General features: G+C 39.0%; 1 protein-coding gene across 1 annotated transcript in view; it reads right to left on the bottom strand.

The window, feature by feature from the left end:
- Nucleotides 1–895: 895 nt before the first annotated feature.
- Nucleotides 896–17,242, bottom strand: part of LOC139720577 (ras-related and estrogen-regulated growth inhibitor-like) — a 17,333-nt gene continuing 986 nt past the window's right edge. Inside the window, exons 2-5 of the mRNA XM_071631925.1 lie at nucleotides 5,020–5,076; nucleotides 4,089–4,162; nucleotides 1,923–2,127; nucleotides 896–1,165 (exon numbers count right to left, since the gene is read on the bottom strand). Coding sequence (XP_071488026.1) covers nucleotides 978–1,165; nucleotides 1,923–2,127; nucleotides 4,089–4,162; nucleotides 5,020–5,076 — 524 coding nt within the window. The 3' untranslated portion in view covers nucleotides 896–977. The remainder of the gene's footprint in view (nucleotides 1,166–1,922; nucleotides 2,128–4,088; nucleotides 4,163–5,019; nucleotides 5,077–17,242) is intronic.

Genomic DNA, 17,242 nt, shown 5'->3' with positions numbered 1-17,242 from the left:
ACTATCTTCGAGCAGAATGGAGAACGCCTACTCACCGAAAGAAGACTAAGGTTAAGTGTGAAATTGGCCCAAGTTTTACCTTAACGAAATAGTTATGTTTATTTCTTATCAGCAAAGACATTTTACTCGTTTACTTATTTACTTATGTGTACTTATTTCTTATCAGCAAAGACATTTTACGAGTTTGGCTTGTTCTTATGAGAATAGTGTTACCAAATACCACATTTGTGGCATGTATTTTGGCACGCGGGTGCAGGAAAGACTTTGGGAATGATTATTTCAAGGGACGCATAAATTTTGCCTGCTTGGAGGGCTATTCTGTCAAAAACACACGTGCACACACACGCACACACGCACACACACACACACACACACACACACACACACAATCCCTCAACACTTGTTCAAGAAGTGAAACAATCTTCCTGTATGTTTGACTCAGTATTATTGGTCATCTATATCATTCCGGAAATAGTGTAATTCCTTTACGTTTCTTTTTCTTTTCTTTTTTTGTCTCTTCAAATAAGTATATACAATACTGGCAGGGTTATCAGTTACTGTTGGCATGCTTTGAGGTGATTGGCTGTTGGCTCGATACAGCCATGCCAGGTGCAGTTGTAAGCGGCATACACCCCCCCCCCCCCAAAAAAAAAAAAAACAAAAACAAAAACAAAAACAAAAACAACAACAACAACAACAAAACAAAACAACAACAACAACAACAAACAAACAAACAAACAAGCAATAAACAAACATAGCCTTGACGTCATGTTTTGAATGCAAGGACTCCCAGTGTCAACGTTTGTTGTAATCCAATTACCTGTACATTTCGTACAGATCTTAAAGATATCTCAAAATATACATTGTGCATTATACACTGTATAGATGGCAATAAAATTGTCGTCATTCTAATGTTTGTCCATAGCTATACATTGAGATCATTATGCGGCCAAGATACCACTACGTATAACGTAATGCTACAGTGTCATCGTCTTCTTTTCTTTAGCATGGCCGAAGACCCGACCAAACAGCGATGATTTGGTTCCAAACTTGTAGAGTTTTGACTCGCGGTAGAGTTCCTGAAAAACGTCCACGATCTGCTGGTACGTCTCGGCTGCGGAGATCTCGACGAAAGAACAACCCAGCTCCTTGGCGAACCTCTCTCCTTCAGACGGAAAATAGGAGAAAAAAAGAGGAACGGTAATGGTTAATGAGACCTCACAAGGATAGTAAAAAATGTGTGCACGCTATTGTGACTTTCTGAGTTGATCTTAATACGTTGTGTTGTTATTTTTGTTTGTTACTGCTACTGTTGTTGTTGGTTGTGTCTATCTGCTCGAGGTAAGAAATACATTTCAAATTAATAAATTGTTGGTTATGATCGACTTTGAAATATTATATAGATGTTGTTTTCAAGATATCAATCCGCAGGGTCACTGCTGGCTTATTTTGTAGTTTTCAACACAGCATCACTTTTATTTCATTGTGATTGCTTAACTGTCTTCAAAGCAAATGCATAGTATTACGCAAAACATCTGCTGTCTGTCATTCTAAAAACTGGTTTCAAATCATTATTTTGGCAAATGACAGTTGATTTGGCATTCGGATACTAGTAGAAGACAATTAACCATGATCCCCGAAAGGGCCTAAGATTGTACGTATATGTCTCTGTACGTGTGTGAACCCGCATGCGCGGTAGTGAATGTAAGTACAATCAAACCTGCCTTAGCGGCCACCTGTCTAAAGCGGCCACCTGCAGCATAAGGCCACTAATATATCCTCTCCGAGAGAAAAGTCATGTTACACACCCTGTTTATAGCTGCCTTCTGTCAATAACGGTCAACCTTTTTTTTTTTTCGTCTCCCATGGGTTGAAGCCATAGACAGGTTTGACTGTATTTTCACATGATTTATCCCCCATACCTTCCAATTGGCTGACTTTGCGGGCGTGTATGAGATCCGACTTATTTCCTACCACGGTGAAAGCGAGAGGCACCGCTTTGGCATTTCGCGCCTCCTCCAGTTTTTGCTTCAACTGTTGCAGCGCCATCATGCTGTCATCGTCCGTTATGGAATAGACCAGGAGAATGGCGTCTCCCCAGTTCACTACTTCCTCGTTTAAGACATTCTGGAAAATGGACAGGGAGAACAAAATAGTTGTCGTAAAGAGTCACGTGACAGCTTATACTCGAGAAACTGCAATCATGCAATACATTCTCATTGATCGTCATTAATTATATATAAGCACATATCAATGCCCCTGCAAGTAATTCACTAAAATTTACCACTCTACACACTTATGAAAAGTTTGAAGGTTTCCGTGGCGGTAGAACTTTGGGTGGTAAATAGTTTAACGGTGCACCACGTGTTTTTTCTTGGGTACGTTTGAAAAGGGCTTACCCCTCCCGACGTTTCTGCGAGCATGTTCTCTTAAAAGCGGCAAGAACATACTTGCCGAAACGTCGGGACTGGGTAGGCCCTTCTCAAGGTCACATACATACCAAAGAAAAAATACGTGATGCACCGTAAAGCCTTCTGACCACCCAATTTGCACACTAACATACTTAGCTTCTCACGTGTTTTTTTCCTTCCCCACTCTCTTCCATTTGTTGACTCCATAAAGTTAGCCCAATACACGTTTTAGTGGCAAATTGATCATTTCAGTGCATGTTTCTTTTTGTTGTTGTTTTTTCTGAGGCCGTCATCGCAATCAAACATTTGCTCAAGATGACAGACTCCTGCGATGTTTTCTTTTCCCTCTCAAACTGGAAATAGGCGTATCGTTGATATCTTTGAAAAAAAAAACACTTTAAGAGTATCGTGATCGTTAAAACGTGAATCTATTATATAGGGCCTACATTTTTGTTCCAATAGGCAATACAATTAAATCGTGAATTACTTTCATAGAAAAATTCAGTAATAGAATCAAACTGAAACCGAATCCCCCCCCCATGACTTACATTACCATTGCATTACATAAAAGGACATCATAAAGCATGGCAGTGGTAAGATTCACATGAATATTTAGCCGATTGCGTACCCTAGGAAATATGTCAGTAAACAGACTAGCAGACAAGTCATGAAGACTTATCTACGTTGATAACTGATGGAATGCATTATCATTATATGACAGATGTCTCTGGCATTGTTACCTTGCGGGAGGTTTTGCAAGTTCAGTGGCACAGATTCGAATTAAAGGTTACTGTTTTATTCATCATCCACAATGCATGCATCATCTCTACAACATTCCCACTGCAATTACATCTGCGATTTCTTACCATTACCTGGTTATTTGGTATTGCAGGGACAGAGAGACAAATAAGTATATAGGTCCTATGCTCATATCAAAGAAAGGCTATTTGGGGTTCATTTCGGTTATCTTGGTCGATACAATAGGGTGTAGCTTTCTCAAAGTGCTTTGAACTTTCCTGGAGAGGCACTAAATTTAGATCTTTGCTCTATCGAAAATTAGTTTACTACACTGATCCTTCTTTAGAGTGACCATCACGGACACGCTGTGCACCTAGAAATGGTCGACAGACTCCTCCAACCGAGTGCATCGCAGCACATCATAACAACAACTTTTCAACTTAATTTCAAAGATATTCCTCAGTTGAGATAAATGTGTGTGTGTGTGTGTGTGTGTGTGTGTGTGTGTGTGTGTGTGTGTGTGTGTGTGTGAGTGTGATTCAGCAGCACAAGTGATAAGAATACAGCTGCTTTATTTTTGTTTATACTAATTTCATTGTGAAAATGAGCCTGACATTGAAGAAAATTCAAATAAAGTATATCATTAAAAAAAGTGTGTGTGTGTGTGTTTGTGACGTAGTTGTTTTTATTTTAACCGGTTCAAACCAATATTATCCAATTGTCATCTTCTTTTCAAATGAAAGGGATCATAATTATATTGACGTCACAAACCCCCGTGGATCATCAGCGGTGTTGAAATCAACGTGTTTTTTACTCACTGTGCACACTTACATAAGCTTCAAAACTATTGCAGAATGTCAGCTAGAATACTGAATGCCACACACTGGTCACCAAACGTTACATCAAACATTGAGACAGTTATGCTGCAGCATCTTGTACCTCTGGTCCCATGTCCAGTATTTCCATGGAAACCAAGTCATTATCGATCTTCGTCTGATGGTGGTATCTGCATTCTGAACGGGTTAAAAAAACACAGATAGTGTATGATAGTGATATAGAAGAAAAAACATGGTGCTTCCATATCAGGCTGAAAAGTGTGTACGTTTTCAAAATATTGTCATCATATTCATTCCAGTGATTTCTCTGGTATTTTTTAATTGGAGGTGAATGAAGGCAAAGAAGAGGAAATAGCGATGGGAACAGAAACACAGATGAATGTTTTATTAAGTCTTGCCTACAGTACAAATCGAACAGAGGGAAAACGATACAACATCAATGCTTAGTAATGAATACAGGAAAAATCACGAGAAATCACAGTATTTCATGTTACCATAATGTTCAAATCTTCAGAAGATATGAATATGGAAGATGAAAATGATGTTGAATTCTGCACGTTGAAAGTGATGCGATATGGAATTCACACATGTGTACATGCAATCTACAGAATGAGATAAAATCATTCACAACTACTACAAAGAATTTTGTCTCACTTTCTGAAATTGTTGAAACGTTCTAAGATTTATGGAATAGTCAGGTCTTGGCTACAATAATGGAGATGGAATCTGTTGCAACTGTGTTTGGTAAAGACGAAACTGGTGACCTCATAAGTTAAGCGTTTTGTCGTAGCTGAGAATGGTGATTTCTTTGTGTGTCTATGGTGAGGGTTGATATCTGTCTGCATATACTAATGTTTATTTAGGAAAAACAACACATAATACAAAGTCCTGGTACATGTATATTGCATTGTCTTGAATATCACTGTCACTGTTCAAATAGTCATTTTAATTCTTTGTAAAGGATGAATGTCAGTGCTTTCATAAGTGAACACCAGATTTGGTTTTCTTTGCTGTAGACAGTAATATGGACGTACCTGTCTCCTGGCCGTATTCCCCAATGAAGCGCTTGGTGAGATACCTGACCGTTATAGCTACACAGAAGAGTGTGTAAAGAGACAGGAGGAAGACAGAGAAATAAACGTTTATAAGTACATGGAACCATAGATAGCCGGGTAAAAGGACAGATAAAAATAATGATAATGATAACAATAATGATAATAACAACGACAATAATAATGATGATAATAGCAATAATGTATTGTGCAGCGTGCAGAGTTTAACATTGTTACTATCTTCTATTTCCATATCTTCTTAAGATGTGGACATTATGATAACATGAAATACTGTGATTTGTCGTGATCATATCTGTGTTTATTACTGAGCATTTGATATCAAAGCTTTTCCCCCGTGTTTGGTTTGTAATGAGAGACAAGACTTACTGAAACATTAGTCTCTCTTCTTATTTCCTTCAAGATATTTCCTCAAGATGTTCCCTCTTCTCTGCCTTAATTCACCTTTACGAAGGGAATATCAATAATTATGATAATAACAACAATAATGATAACAATAATAATAATAATGATTACAATAATGATGACGATATATATTGTATGATATATATATATATATACATATATATATATAATATACATATATATATATATATATATATATATATATATATATAGTTGTATATTTGACCACCACACTGAAATGAATGTGAAGGAAATAGTGTTCTTTAATTCAATTATTAAGACCACTATTTTCATATAATTTTATAATCATATATATGTCATAAAGAGGAGAGAGATGAGTACATAGGATTTAAGATATATCAACCCTCTGCGTGACCCATTAATAACCTGTCCACAGGTTTGTGTGTGACATGTGTGCATATTTGACTCAATGGCACGGAAAGGGTTAATATACAGACATAGAGAGAAAGAGAAGAGAGATGGAGATAGAGATGGAGAGGGAGAGAGAGAGAGAGCGAGGGAGATATAATCACAGCCTTAAGTAGATCACTGGCAAGTCATTGCCCTATTTATTTTGTTTCTTGGTCCTGTATGCATATGGTATGTGTGAGAAAGTTTTAGGGAATCGAGTTTCTGGCATACACACACACACACACATGGCTTCTCTTTGTTGGATCTAGGATTTAACAACATGTTTGTTTTTTAATCCTTTTAATCCCTCACGGGATGATATATATATATATATATATATATATATAATCATATGTATATATCCTTCCTTTAACATTTTCCACAATTAGACAAGAATATCGTGTTTGTGAATGGTTTTCGGTGGATTAATATCTTTCATGACTGGGAAAAAATTATGAAATAAAGCTTCAAACGGTTATAAGTACAACTACATGAATTATGGTCATAGTTCCTGCGTGGTATGATCTTTTGGGTGCTAAAGCAGTTTTCTGAGTAGTGCCCTGCGATTACAATTCTCCCAACATTATCATTTGCACAGATATGTCAATTTTTCCGAAATTGTAAGTGATGTGTATTTAAATAGACCATGTAATATAGCAAATATTGCATTGCCTATTGTTGTAATAGAAGCACTTGACAATCCCTTGGGAAATTTATCCCGGCGAGACATTGTGTTAACATAATTAGATGTAGGAAATATATAACTCCGTGTGGATGCATCGCACATCGCACATCGCACATCGCACCTCTTAAAAGACAATATTCTCTTTAGTGCACAACCCCCAATAAGTGACGAATAACTTCACACGCGCATGTACGCACAAATGCAAACTCCAACATGTTCGCATACTATCTTTTTTTTTTCCCTCAAGAGATGACCAGGCAGCGTGGTGGCTTTGAGACTCAGATCGCGAATCAATTACATCGCATTAACGGGTCATTCAAGTCGTAAGTCTGCTACCTGTATAAAATAGAGGTCTTTGGCCATCTGCAATACGACCCTCCTCGTGATTATACGAGGATCACCCTCCCATTCGTCCTCGCCATCTTGCCATGTCTATAAATACAGATTCCAGAACTATCTGAGGGGATGGAGGAAAGCTGATATATACCGGGAGCACGCAATCATCTGTGGAAAGGAGAAAACGTTAAAGTCTACACCACTAACGGTAGGACATGCTTTATATAATTGCAGAAAGGTGATACTTCGTCTCACCTCCCTCATAATACGCCGCACTATTTCAATGAAAGTGTGTGTGAGTGTGTGTGTGTGTGTGCGTGTGTGTTTGGGTGTCTGTGTGTGTGTGTGTGCGTGTGTGCGTGTTTGAGTATGTGGTGTTTTGTGTATGTGCGTGAACTTGCTCTAAGTAATGGAAAACGAATAAGTGGAACCTGTTGTAATCTGAATCTGAAAGAAAAAACCACAGACACAAACAAATAACCCTGATGAAACTGTGCACTTAAGTTTTGACTCTGCTATCTTCAGGGGTAAAAGCTTCACAATTTATCTAAAGTACGACCCTGTCATAACTGTCTCGTACCATGTATTGAAATGGCGGTCATGGCGCCAGGAAAGAAAAAGAAAAGGTAATGCCACAGGTCATGAGCATTACTTAGAAACCTGAAAAACATTTCACAAGTTTTCGGGGAGCCTTTACGCGCGTCGTCCTTTTGAAGGATACCCCATATGCTCGAACGAGTGTGTATGTCATTATGTGCGTGTGTGCGTGTGTGTATGTGCAAGGAGAGCGATAGAGAAGGAGAGATAAAAGATATCGCGGTAAATAAGGCAGGAATGAGACCTCAATCGACACACTTTAGTCAACGCCCGTGATATTGCACGGCCAGCGGAGCAGTCATTGATTTATCACGCACATATTCCAGAATGAGACTTAGACATCTGGAAAATGTATCGTCTGTTGTCTTGATTGTTACGTCTTGAAAGATGCTATTTCTCGTGGCAGGAGAGGCTTTCACGCAAGGCAGATTTACCCCGAAATGCGACACTGCTTAAATGGGATTCCCGCGGGAGGGTAATGATACATCGCCTCCATCAACCTCGGTCATAACTATCTGGTCCGCGGCTGCTCGGCAGGTCGGGATGCGTGCTCTGTGCGCGTACATTACGAAATGTTCTGTGATTGTATGTGACGGGGACGGTGCATTGTTATTCATGTGCAGGCATGATGGATGTATGGACGTCTATAGGCATTGAATTAATCAGTTTTGTTTTATGGTATTTTTTTTCCTGGAAGGGGGGGGGGGGTTGGGCTCTGTGTGTATTGCTTCAATATCAAATGTCGTCCTTTATCTGTTTGTGTGATATGCGCCTTTCTGTTCATGTACGTTTATCTACATTTCTGTTTATCTACATTCTATATGCATTGATCGTAGCTTGATCGTTGGGAAAGGCCCTCGTTGCTATGTGCAAACGGAAAACATAAGCATAAAAATAAGGATATACGTGCAGTCGCGCCATCTTGATTGCTTGTGAAAAAGTGGGATGAGTTTGTGTCAATTTTGCAAAGTGAGCATTAACATTCGTAAGATTTTCACATGAGAAGGTTTACGCAAAGGATCATGGGTCTACAACGATAAGGATCAAACGTTAATTTTGATTTGATTTGATTTGATTTATTTTTCTGTATGGCATCATTGACAATTCTTTTTTTAGCAATATAATGAAACATAAAACAACATTAAAACAACAAAAAATATTAACAATTCAATTTGGATGCTCAAGTATAGTTCCGGAAGCAAGTAATAGTCAAACATTTCTTCTGTAAAACGAACATTTCTAAGAATACCTGTTTCTGAACAATCACATTTCCCCATGTTTCTCCCTTTCTCCATTCAGAATAAATAGCGTACATGTAAAGAATACATTATCTTAGTCTCCCGTCTTTACGTTTTCATCGAAGGACATGGTATCAAAATTCAATATCGATATGTAATCGATCAGTCAGAAAATTTAATCAAATTTCTTCTCGAAATACATCACACCAAAACTGAATGGCTCTTTAAGCTCATGATATACAAAGCAATGTTTATCGCTAAAACAAGCGCACACAAACTTGCCCAATCACACACGGTTCTACGTAGCTGTCAATACATCAACCTTAACGCGAACACTTTGAACTGTGTTCAATCCTTGAGTACCTTGGCAGTATTTTGTCGTTCAACGCTACCATAAATGACGAAATCAACTACCGAATCAATTAGGCTAACTCCTCGTTTGGTCGACTGCGTTCACAGGTGTTCAAGTCACATGACATCAGACTTAAGACCAAGGTCAAAGTCTATGAGGCCGTCGTTCTGTCTTCATTGCTGTATGGCTGTGAGATATGAACACTGTACAGACGAGATAACAAGACCCTTGAGAAATTCCATTAGAGGATGCTGAGAACTTTGCTGACGATCAGGCGGCACGATCACATCACCTTCAAACCAAGAAGTGCTTGCAAGAGCCGACGCAACAAGCATCGTATAAAAAATCACCAACATCCAGTTAAGATGAGTATAGGTCATGTGGTAAGGGTGACTGAAGACCGATTGCCCAAACAGATCTTCTACTCGGAGTACACCCTGGCAACCGATCTGTAGGGGGACAGCGAAAAAGGTTTCGGAATAACCTTAAAGAAGTCCCTGAAAAAGTGTAACAGCGACCCCAGCACCTGGGAAGACAAGATAACCCACAGAACTGACTGGCGTCATACAGAAAGAACAGGTGTGGTGCGCCTAGATGAATCCAGAAGAGTTGCTGGTGAGTACAAGCGTGCTTGATGTTACTTGCACCAACAGCAGCAACAAGCAGCCCCAGCTCCTGCAAACAACGCCTTTAAATGCGATGTGTGCGGCAGACATTGTCACTCAATAATAAGCCACTTTGGAGTTAGCTCATGCGCACGTGGGTAAATATGACCTTTCCTTTTCCTCAGTTGTTTAGGCACTTCACGCGTTTTCAAAGCCACATTCAAATGCATAACCTCGCCCGACGTAACCATTTATGAAATTTATCAATCATGTTCAAATGAAGGATGAATTTACGTAGACCAGATGATCAGAAGAGTCTGTCAATGAACGCCTTGGAAAGCACCCATTTCATTTTCTTTTTCTTTTTCTTTTTTGCATTGAATGTATCAACAGACTCTTTCTATTGATATCGCCAGATACCACTCTTTGCGGTTACGTGTTGGTTAGGTGGTTGTGCTGGCAAGCAACATTTATAAGGATTACTTGAATAATCATCTATTCCAGGTGCTCATCTATGTGAATTTAAAAGCCAATACGCTCTGTTGGTACAAGTGACCTTTTTCTGCTCATGCTCAAAGAGGAACCCCAGACTGGCTTATAGGTGTCCATAGCCACCATCGTACCCACATGCATTAGAGTCATACCGTTTCTGATTGTAATAGTCACGAGTCTTCGTCGACACGACGGACGTCCAGAAAGAGAGAGAGAGAGAGATCTTCCCATACAGGTACATACAGATGTATACATGTATATTTGTATGTGCTTTGATGTTAAAGCTGTGCCTTAACCTTGCCTTTTAAATCCGTAAAAGCATGTGCGAAAAATACGTAACCCCAGGAGAGAAAGGATTCACCATGAATCTGGAAGATATAATCCTCTAGATTTAATAACTCCATGTAGCCCCAAGACGAGACTACATTATTTTTGGCCTTTATACGCTGTCTCCAGACGACAAGCTACTGCCCGGCAACTTCTGTAATAGTACGGAGTCGTGCATGGATAGGAAACAATGAAGAAGGATCGGAGGAGGGAGGCACGTGTGTTGAAATGGATCTTTGTCCCTCATAATTCTACCTAAAAACATTTTGCATGAAGACGATTGTTCCCTTCTGGTGGCATTCACTGTGAATGTCGAGAATAAGTTCAGTGCCTTCCGGAGTATTATGGTTTCTTCCAATATCGTCCACTCGCTACCAGGCTTATACAGATATCGTCATGCACGTCGTGCCACCCCTGTTGGCAGCATTATGAGTAGAAATACTTGTGCATAATTGTGTTTAAAAAAATCAACTAACTCTAGTGCATGTTGTAGAGTTGCAATTTGGTTTCCTGCACAACACCAGAACATCTTGTTAGACTATGTTTCTGCGGGGCAATCACCCCCTGGGCAATTACCCCGGACCCTTCCCCTGGCCCTATTCCTAATCCTAATCCTGAACCTAATCCTAACCCTAACCAAAACTCCTAACTCTAAACCTAACCCTAACCCTAATCTTTACTCTAACCTTACCACTAATCAGTATTTAGCCGGGGGGGGGGGGGGGGGGGTAGTTGCCCTCTGGGGGTACATGCCCGGATACGATTTCTGCGCCAGAGTGCCATTCCTGATCTACTTCATGGTCTGATATATGGAAAATCAAGTGACTGTATGACAAAAGGAAAATGTACGCTTTCAAAAGCAAGATCAGTATGTTATATCCCTCTTTACAAATGAAGCGTATTAACCACAATCTTCAACATCTACACGGCATTACTTTAAAAACATGCCATTTTTAGTGTTTAAATTTCTTTTCTTCAAGGAACGTGTATTACAAACATGATAATGCTCATCGATCAAAATTTCTAGCATGAACTCTGTGAGTACATACGATATTTCTTTTTTTATATTTCTATTTCTCTTTGCATTCAGACATGCCTATCTTTAAAAACAGAATAAACTAGCGTTGCGTGTTTCAAAAATCTCTCACAATATTAAGATCAACGTTGTGCTAATAAAGTCTATGAATATAATGTCTGTAACGTCACCTTAACTTCCTTAACATCTTATTTTTTCATCATTCTACTTAATGCAATCATGAAAGTGGCTTACACTTGAATAGATTCTATGATATGTGTCATGTTGTAATTTTTTTCTTGACATTTCTATAATATAGCTTTCCGTATTGATAGGCACATTATCAGTTTTTGCTAATATCATACTTCTTTCTTTTGCAATTTTGCTGCAGATGCATTTTTATGTGCTTTTTCTAAACTGAAAATAAAGAGATCGCGAAATGAAATTGATGGTCAAGGCACCTTTCGTATTTACTTTCGTGTCAATGTTGGAATACCTGCAAATACTTCAACTGCCCTTCCCCAAGTAGTAATTATCATGTCTAGATAAATATATATATATATATATATATATATATATATATATATATATATGTGTGTGTGTGTGTGTGTATGTGTGTGAAAAATATACATAGGCCTATACATAGTCATATTGAAGTATATATAATAAACATAATACTTTATATATACTTTGCTTATACATATATATTATATAAATAGATCTATAGACTATATATATAGCTCCAGAGGAGTGATTGCCACTTCCTGAATAGCCTCTTGATGAGAGAGCAAAATATGCGGTGATATATTCATATATTATCTTCACAGAAGAAAGATCAGTGGTTGTCTGCTCAGATAGGATTGATTGGAGGGAACCGTCGTAAATCTGATTCGTTTGTTGGAGAGGACGGCGTATATGATATATCACGCTCGGGAAGGCAGGCGCCCCTTTAGCCCCGTCACGTCCCGACCGATAAACTCGCTGCCTCCAGCCAAGGATGTCACGTGGGAGAAGCGTCGCCGCCGTGTTCATCCCGCACAGGTCCTGTTTGATGATGCGGATTTCAAGGGGTAGGAATCGGATGGAATTGAAGGGGGGTTGGAAGGAGAGGGGGTCTGAGGTGCGCAGGTTGGGATGGTCGTGCGTTACGGCTGATTTTTTTTTTTTTTTTTTTTTGGATGAGTTTTGTGTCAACGTTTGAAATTCAGTCTTGGGAGAAAGTGCACGAGCAGACCCGTATATGTGGTAGACTTGTTTTGTTCCTTTTGTTCTGATCTTTTCTTTCTTGTTCATGAAGAGGGATGGGGGGAGGGGGAGAGAAGCTGAGAAATGAATTTTTTGTATATGTGCGTAATCTTGAATTCCTGCAGCAAAATCCTTCAAAACATACGTAAAGAAAACAGGACAAAAACTAACAGATGAGGCTGAATAAGAACTTCTCAATTTCTCGTAACAAAACACAACTTTGTTGCAATGGGGGAAGGTGAGGGGTAAGAGAGAGGACTCAGAGGAGTGTCACCAGTGTACGTACGTTGACTGAGTGGGGAGATGGGAAAGATTCTTCTCCCCCCCCCCCCCCCCCACCTCTCTGGGCTGATTTCTCTCTTCTTCTTTCCGTTATTATTTTCAGGAGCAGTGCCTGCGAAACGCACCACAAGTACAGCAAGGACATCTTGGCCTTCAGTAATTCATTCCAAGAGCTAAACAGAGAGTTTGATGAAACAAAGGGGGAGGTATAGGGAGGATGGCGTGTTAGGGTCGTCACTGACAATTATCAGCCTTGTTGCCAATTGGCTCTACAGTCATTCATTTTGCTTCACTGATTAAAGAAAACTCCTATATGAAAAAAATTGTGATGATCAGCCAACCAGCCCATACAACTCTTCCGGAAATTGCTTAGTCGCGACTAAGTCGCGCGTTGTAAAAACGCCATCATCCCCTTCATGTCTTTTTACCCACGTCATATTTTTTCTTCCTCTCACTTCCTCCCCCCCCCCCCCTCACCTTCTCTGTCTACTCTCAAGAACACGAAAGAGAAAGGAAACCGAAAAAAGGCGACTTTAGTATCACTCACTGGTAATAACAAGGGGGAAATCTTGATCACTGTTGATCGATTGCTTGACAAGTGTTTATGTCCCCTTAAATAACAGCAGCTCGGAATGCCAAGCGGATGCGTATGTCTAATTGAGTTTCGGAGGAAATAACAGTCATTCTGAACTTAGAACGAAAAGCAGGATGCACGTAAAGTTTATATCTCCATGCTGAACAGAACAAGTTTTGATTTATTGCCGTCTTTCAAATGCAGTAATGACTTGAATCTAGGACATTGCACAACACCCCTGTGTCTTCGATCCCAAACTTTGTGCACTTCTTCTATTTTGTTTGAATTCAGTTTGTAAATTTACCTAGCAATATTTGTCATCTCATTGAGATGTTGAACTGTAGAAATTTACCTAGCAATATTTGTAATCTCATTAAGATGTTGAACAGTAGAAATTTACCAACAATATTCGTCATCTCATAAAGATGTTGAACTATACAAATTTACCTAGCAGTACTAAGTATTCGTAATCACATTAAGATGTTGAACTGTAGAAATTTACCAACCATATTCGTCATCTCATAAAGATGGTGAACTGCATAAATTTACCTAGCAATATTCGTAATCTCATTAAGATGTTGAACTGTAGAAATTTACCAACCATATTCGTCATCTCATAAAGATGTTGAACTGTAGAAATTTACCTAGCAATATTCGTAATCTCATTAAGATGTTGAACAGTAGAAATTTACCAACCATATTCGTCATCTCATAAAGATGTTGAACTGTAGAAATTTACCTAGCAATATTCGTAATCTCATTAAGATGTTAAACAGTAGAAATTTACCAACCATATTCGTCATCTCATATAGATGTTGAACTGTAGAAATTTACCTAGCAATATTCGTAGTCTCATTAAGATGTTGAACTGCAGAAATTTACCAACCATATTCGTCATCTCATAAAGATGTTGAACTGTAGAAATTTACCTAGCAATATTCGTAATCTCATTAAGATGTTGAACTGTAGAAATTTACCAACCATATTCGTCATCTCATAAAGATGTTGAACTCGTCTGTTGAGAATGAGAAGGGCTTTAAGTCTTCTCGAACACTATGGGTTTTGTGGTCACTTAACGCCCTTATCATTCTCAACCGACGAACTGTAGGAATTTACCTAGCAATATTCGTAATTTCATAAAGATGTTGAACTGTAGAAATTTACCAACCATATTCGTCATCTCATAAAGATGGTGAACTGCACAAATTTACCAAGTAATATTCGTAATCTCATTAAGATGTTGAACTGTAGAAATTTACCAATCATATTCGTCATCTCATAAAGATGTTGAACTGTAGAAATTTACCTTGCAATATTCGTAATCTCATTAAGATGTTGAACTGTAGAAATTTACCAATCATATTCGTCATCTCATAAAGATGGTGAACTGTAGAAATTTACCTAGCAATATTCGTAATCTCATTAAGATGTTGAACTGTGGATGGAGTTGTGTGTGTGTGTGTGTGTGTGTGTGTGTGTGTGTGTGTGTGTGTGTTTAACCCTGTCTTTGTTTCAATTCGTCACTCAGTGCCTGAGCGTATGATTAGTCATCAGGTTGTTTTCCTGTGTTGCACTACCTGTCAAACTGAATTTCCACTGTAAGTCATTTGCATTATCTTTCTGAACTTGCGCATTCCCCACTGTGCATACGCAGTCATGATATAGACCTCGCAGAAGGAATAACGTCTCTCTAGCGTAGCCATTCCGAAAGCGGTATGCCGAATAAACAGCAGCTGCTTACCCTAAATCATGCATTGGGCGAAATGTAATTAGAACAGGGATGTGTGCTTGTATGTTCGTGGGTGTGCTGGGTTGTGTAGAATCATTGATTGACACTCTATATGTTGAACACATTCATAAACAAATGAACTGAAGCCTGCAAACGTAACGGATGCGTTACGAATCGTCATGGTAAAGTGCGGGATTTCTGGATATATCCGCGCGTTGTGACTCACCTCGCATCGAAATATAGACTGATCAACGTAATTCTACGAAGCTGACGAATAGTCAATGGTGCGTACCTATACCCTGCCTGCACACAGTAGTTTATGATACCGGTGAAACTTCATGGGATAATGGCAGAGTCAACGCTCGCTGAGTTCATATCGTATCTGGTTACACGAATTCGGCACTGAACTTTCTCGAGACCGCTCTATCAAACACGACGGTTCGCAGTTCATTAGGGAGTCTCAAGGACAGTGTCGCGCTCAAGTATACTGATGCGAGATGCATTGTCATGCTTGAGAGATTTCGCTTTCCATAAGAAAAGTTAGGAGTGTGGAGAACATGTGAGAATAGAAAAGAAACAGCCAACATTATAGACACGCAGTGAGGCGTGATTATGATGGTAAATAACACAATCATCACATTCCTCTCCGTAGCCGAGGGGTCACTTTTAACAGGATTTTTATTATGTGTCGGGGGTTTTACGGATTTGTGTGTGTGTGTGTGTGTGTGTGTGTGTGCCAGAAATTATTCCAAATTACGATTCTCGCACTTTGATAGACAAGAATATTATACGATGACCTACTGGATGTGTATGTGTCATGTTTTGTAGATGTGCTTCTTTGGCATTGGACAAGTGAAAATATGGACTTAATTTTCTTGTAATTTCAATGAAAGCAACCACACTGATCTCTCGCGAAATGTTTGAAGTGCAGGTCCGGTACGTGTCCGTTTAAAGTCACGTGACATCATCAACCACATGGAGATTTTCGATACGCTGAAACATTTTACAGTAATAGCGGCTCTGACGTCATTTTCATTTTCAGTACCTGTGATAGCATTAAAGTCCACAGAGTAGCAATCATAGGACAAACGAATAGAAAACTGATATGTTTAAATTATAAACAGATTAAACACGTAAATTCACATTAATTTGCTCGAAAACATCGAAATTATTATTCTTTTTTCCTCTTAAAGGGGATGGCTAGTAACTGATCAGTGGGAATCAGTGGGAATGCTGGAGGATGATTGTTCCAATCCTTGTGGGGTTCATTTAAGAGTACATTATATATCTATTCTTGTGTGAAAACTATTTGCTTCAGAATGGTCTCATATTCAAGTAATGTGCAGTTTAATGTTTCCAGGTAAGCGTCCCTGGTCAGTGACGGGGCATTAATCTACACATTACTTGAATATGAGACCATTCTGAAGCAAATAATTTCCACACAACAGTAGATATATAATGTACTCTTAAATGAATCCCACAAGGATCGGAACAATCATCCTTCAGCATTCCCACTGATTCCCACTGATCGGTTACTAGCCATCCCCTTTAAGGCCCATTCCTTTAAAAAAAGAAGAGCATATTGAAGTTCGATTTCCACTAATAACCGACATAACAGCATTATTGCAACTTAACTCAAGCTGAAGTAGATGACTGTCTTGTGTAACACTTTGAGAAGTGTTTTGATTCTTTTAATTCGTGCACTTTAAAAGTGAGTAAACTGAGATACGAACATACATACATACATACACAGATATGCACACGTATAGAGGGAGAAAAAACTCACACACACACACACACACACACACACATGACACACGTGGAGTGAAGTACACACAAACAGAAAACCCACCCGCACACTGTCCATCTTGGAGATTGAATGCTGGATTAGCTA

Source organism: Diadema antillarum, unplaced genomic scaffold (genome assembly GCF_040938485.1).
Source record: "Diadema antillarum isolate AM-2024a unplaced genomic scaffold, OU_Dant_1.0 scf00000129, whole genome shotgun sequence".
In the NCBI taxonomy this organism is placed as follows: domain Eukaryota; kingdom Metazoa; phylum Echinodermata; class Echinoidea; order Diadematoida; family Diadematidae; genus Diadema; species Diadema antillarum.
Note: the sequence above shows the minus strand (reverse complement) of the source record. Positions and strands in the feature narration are given on the sequence as shown.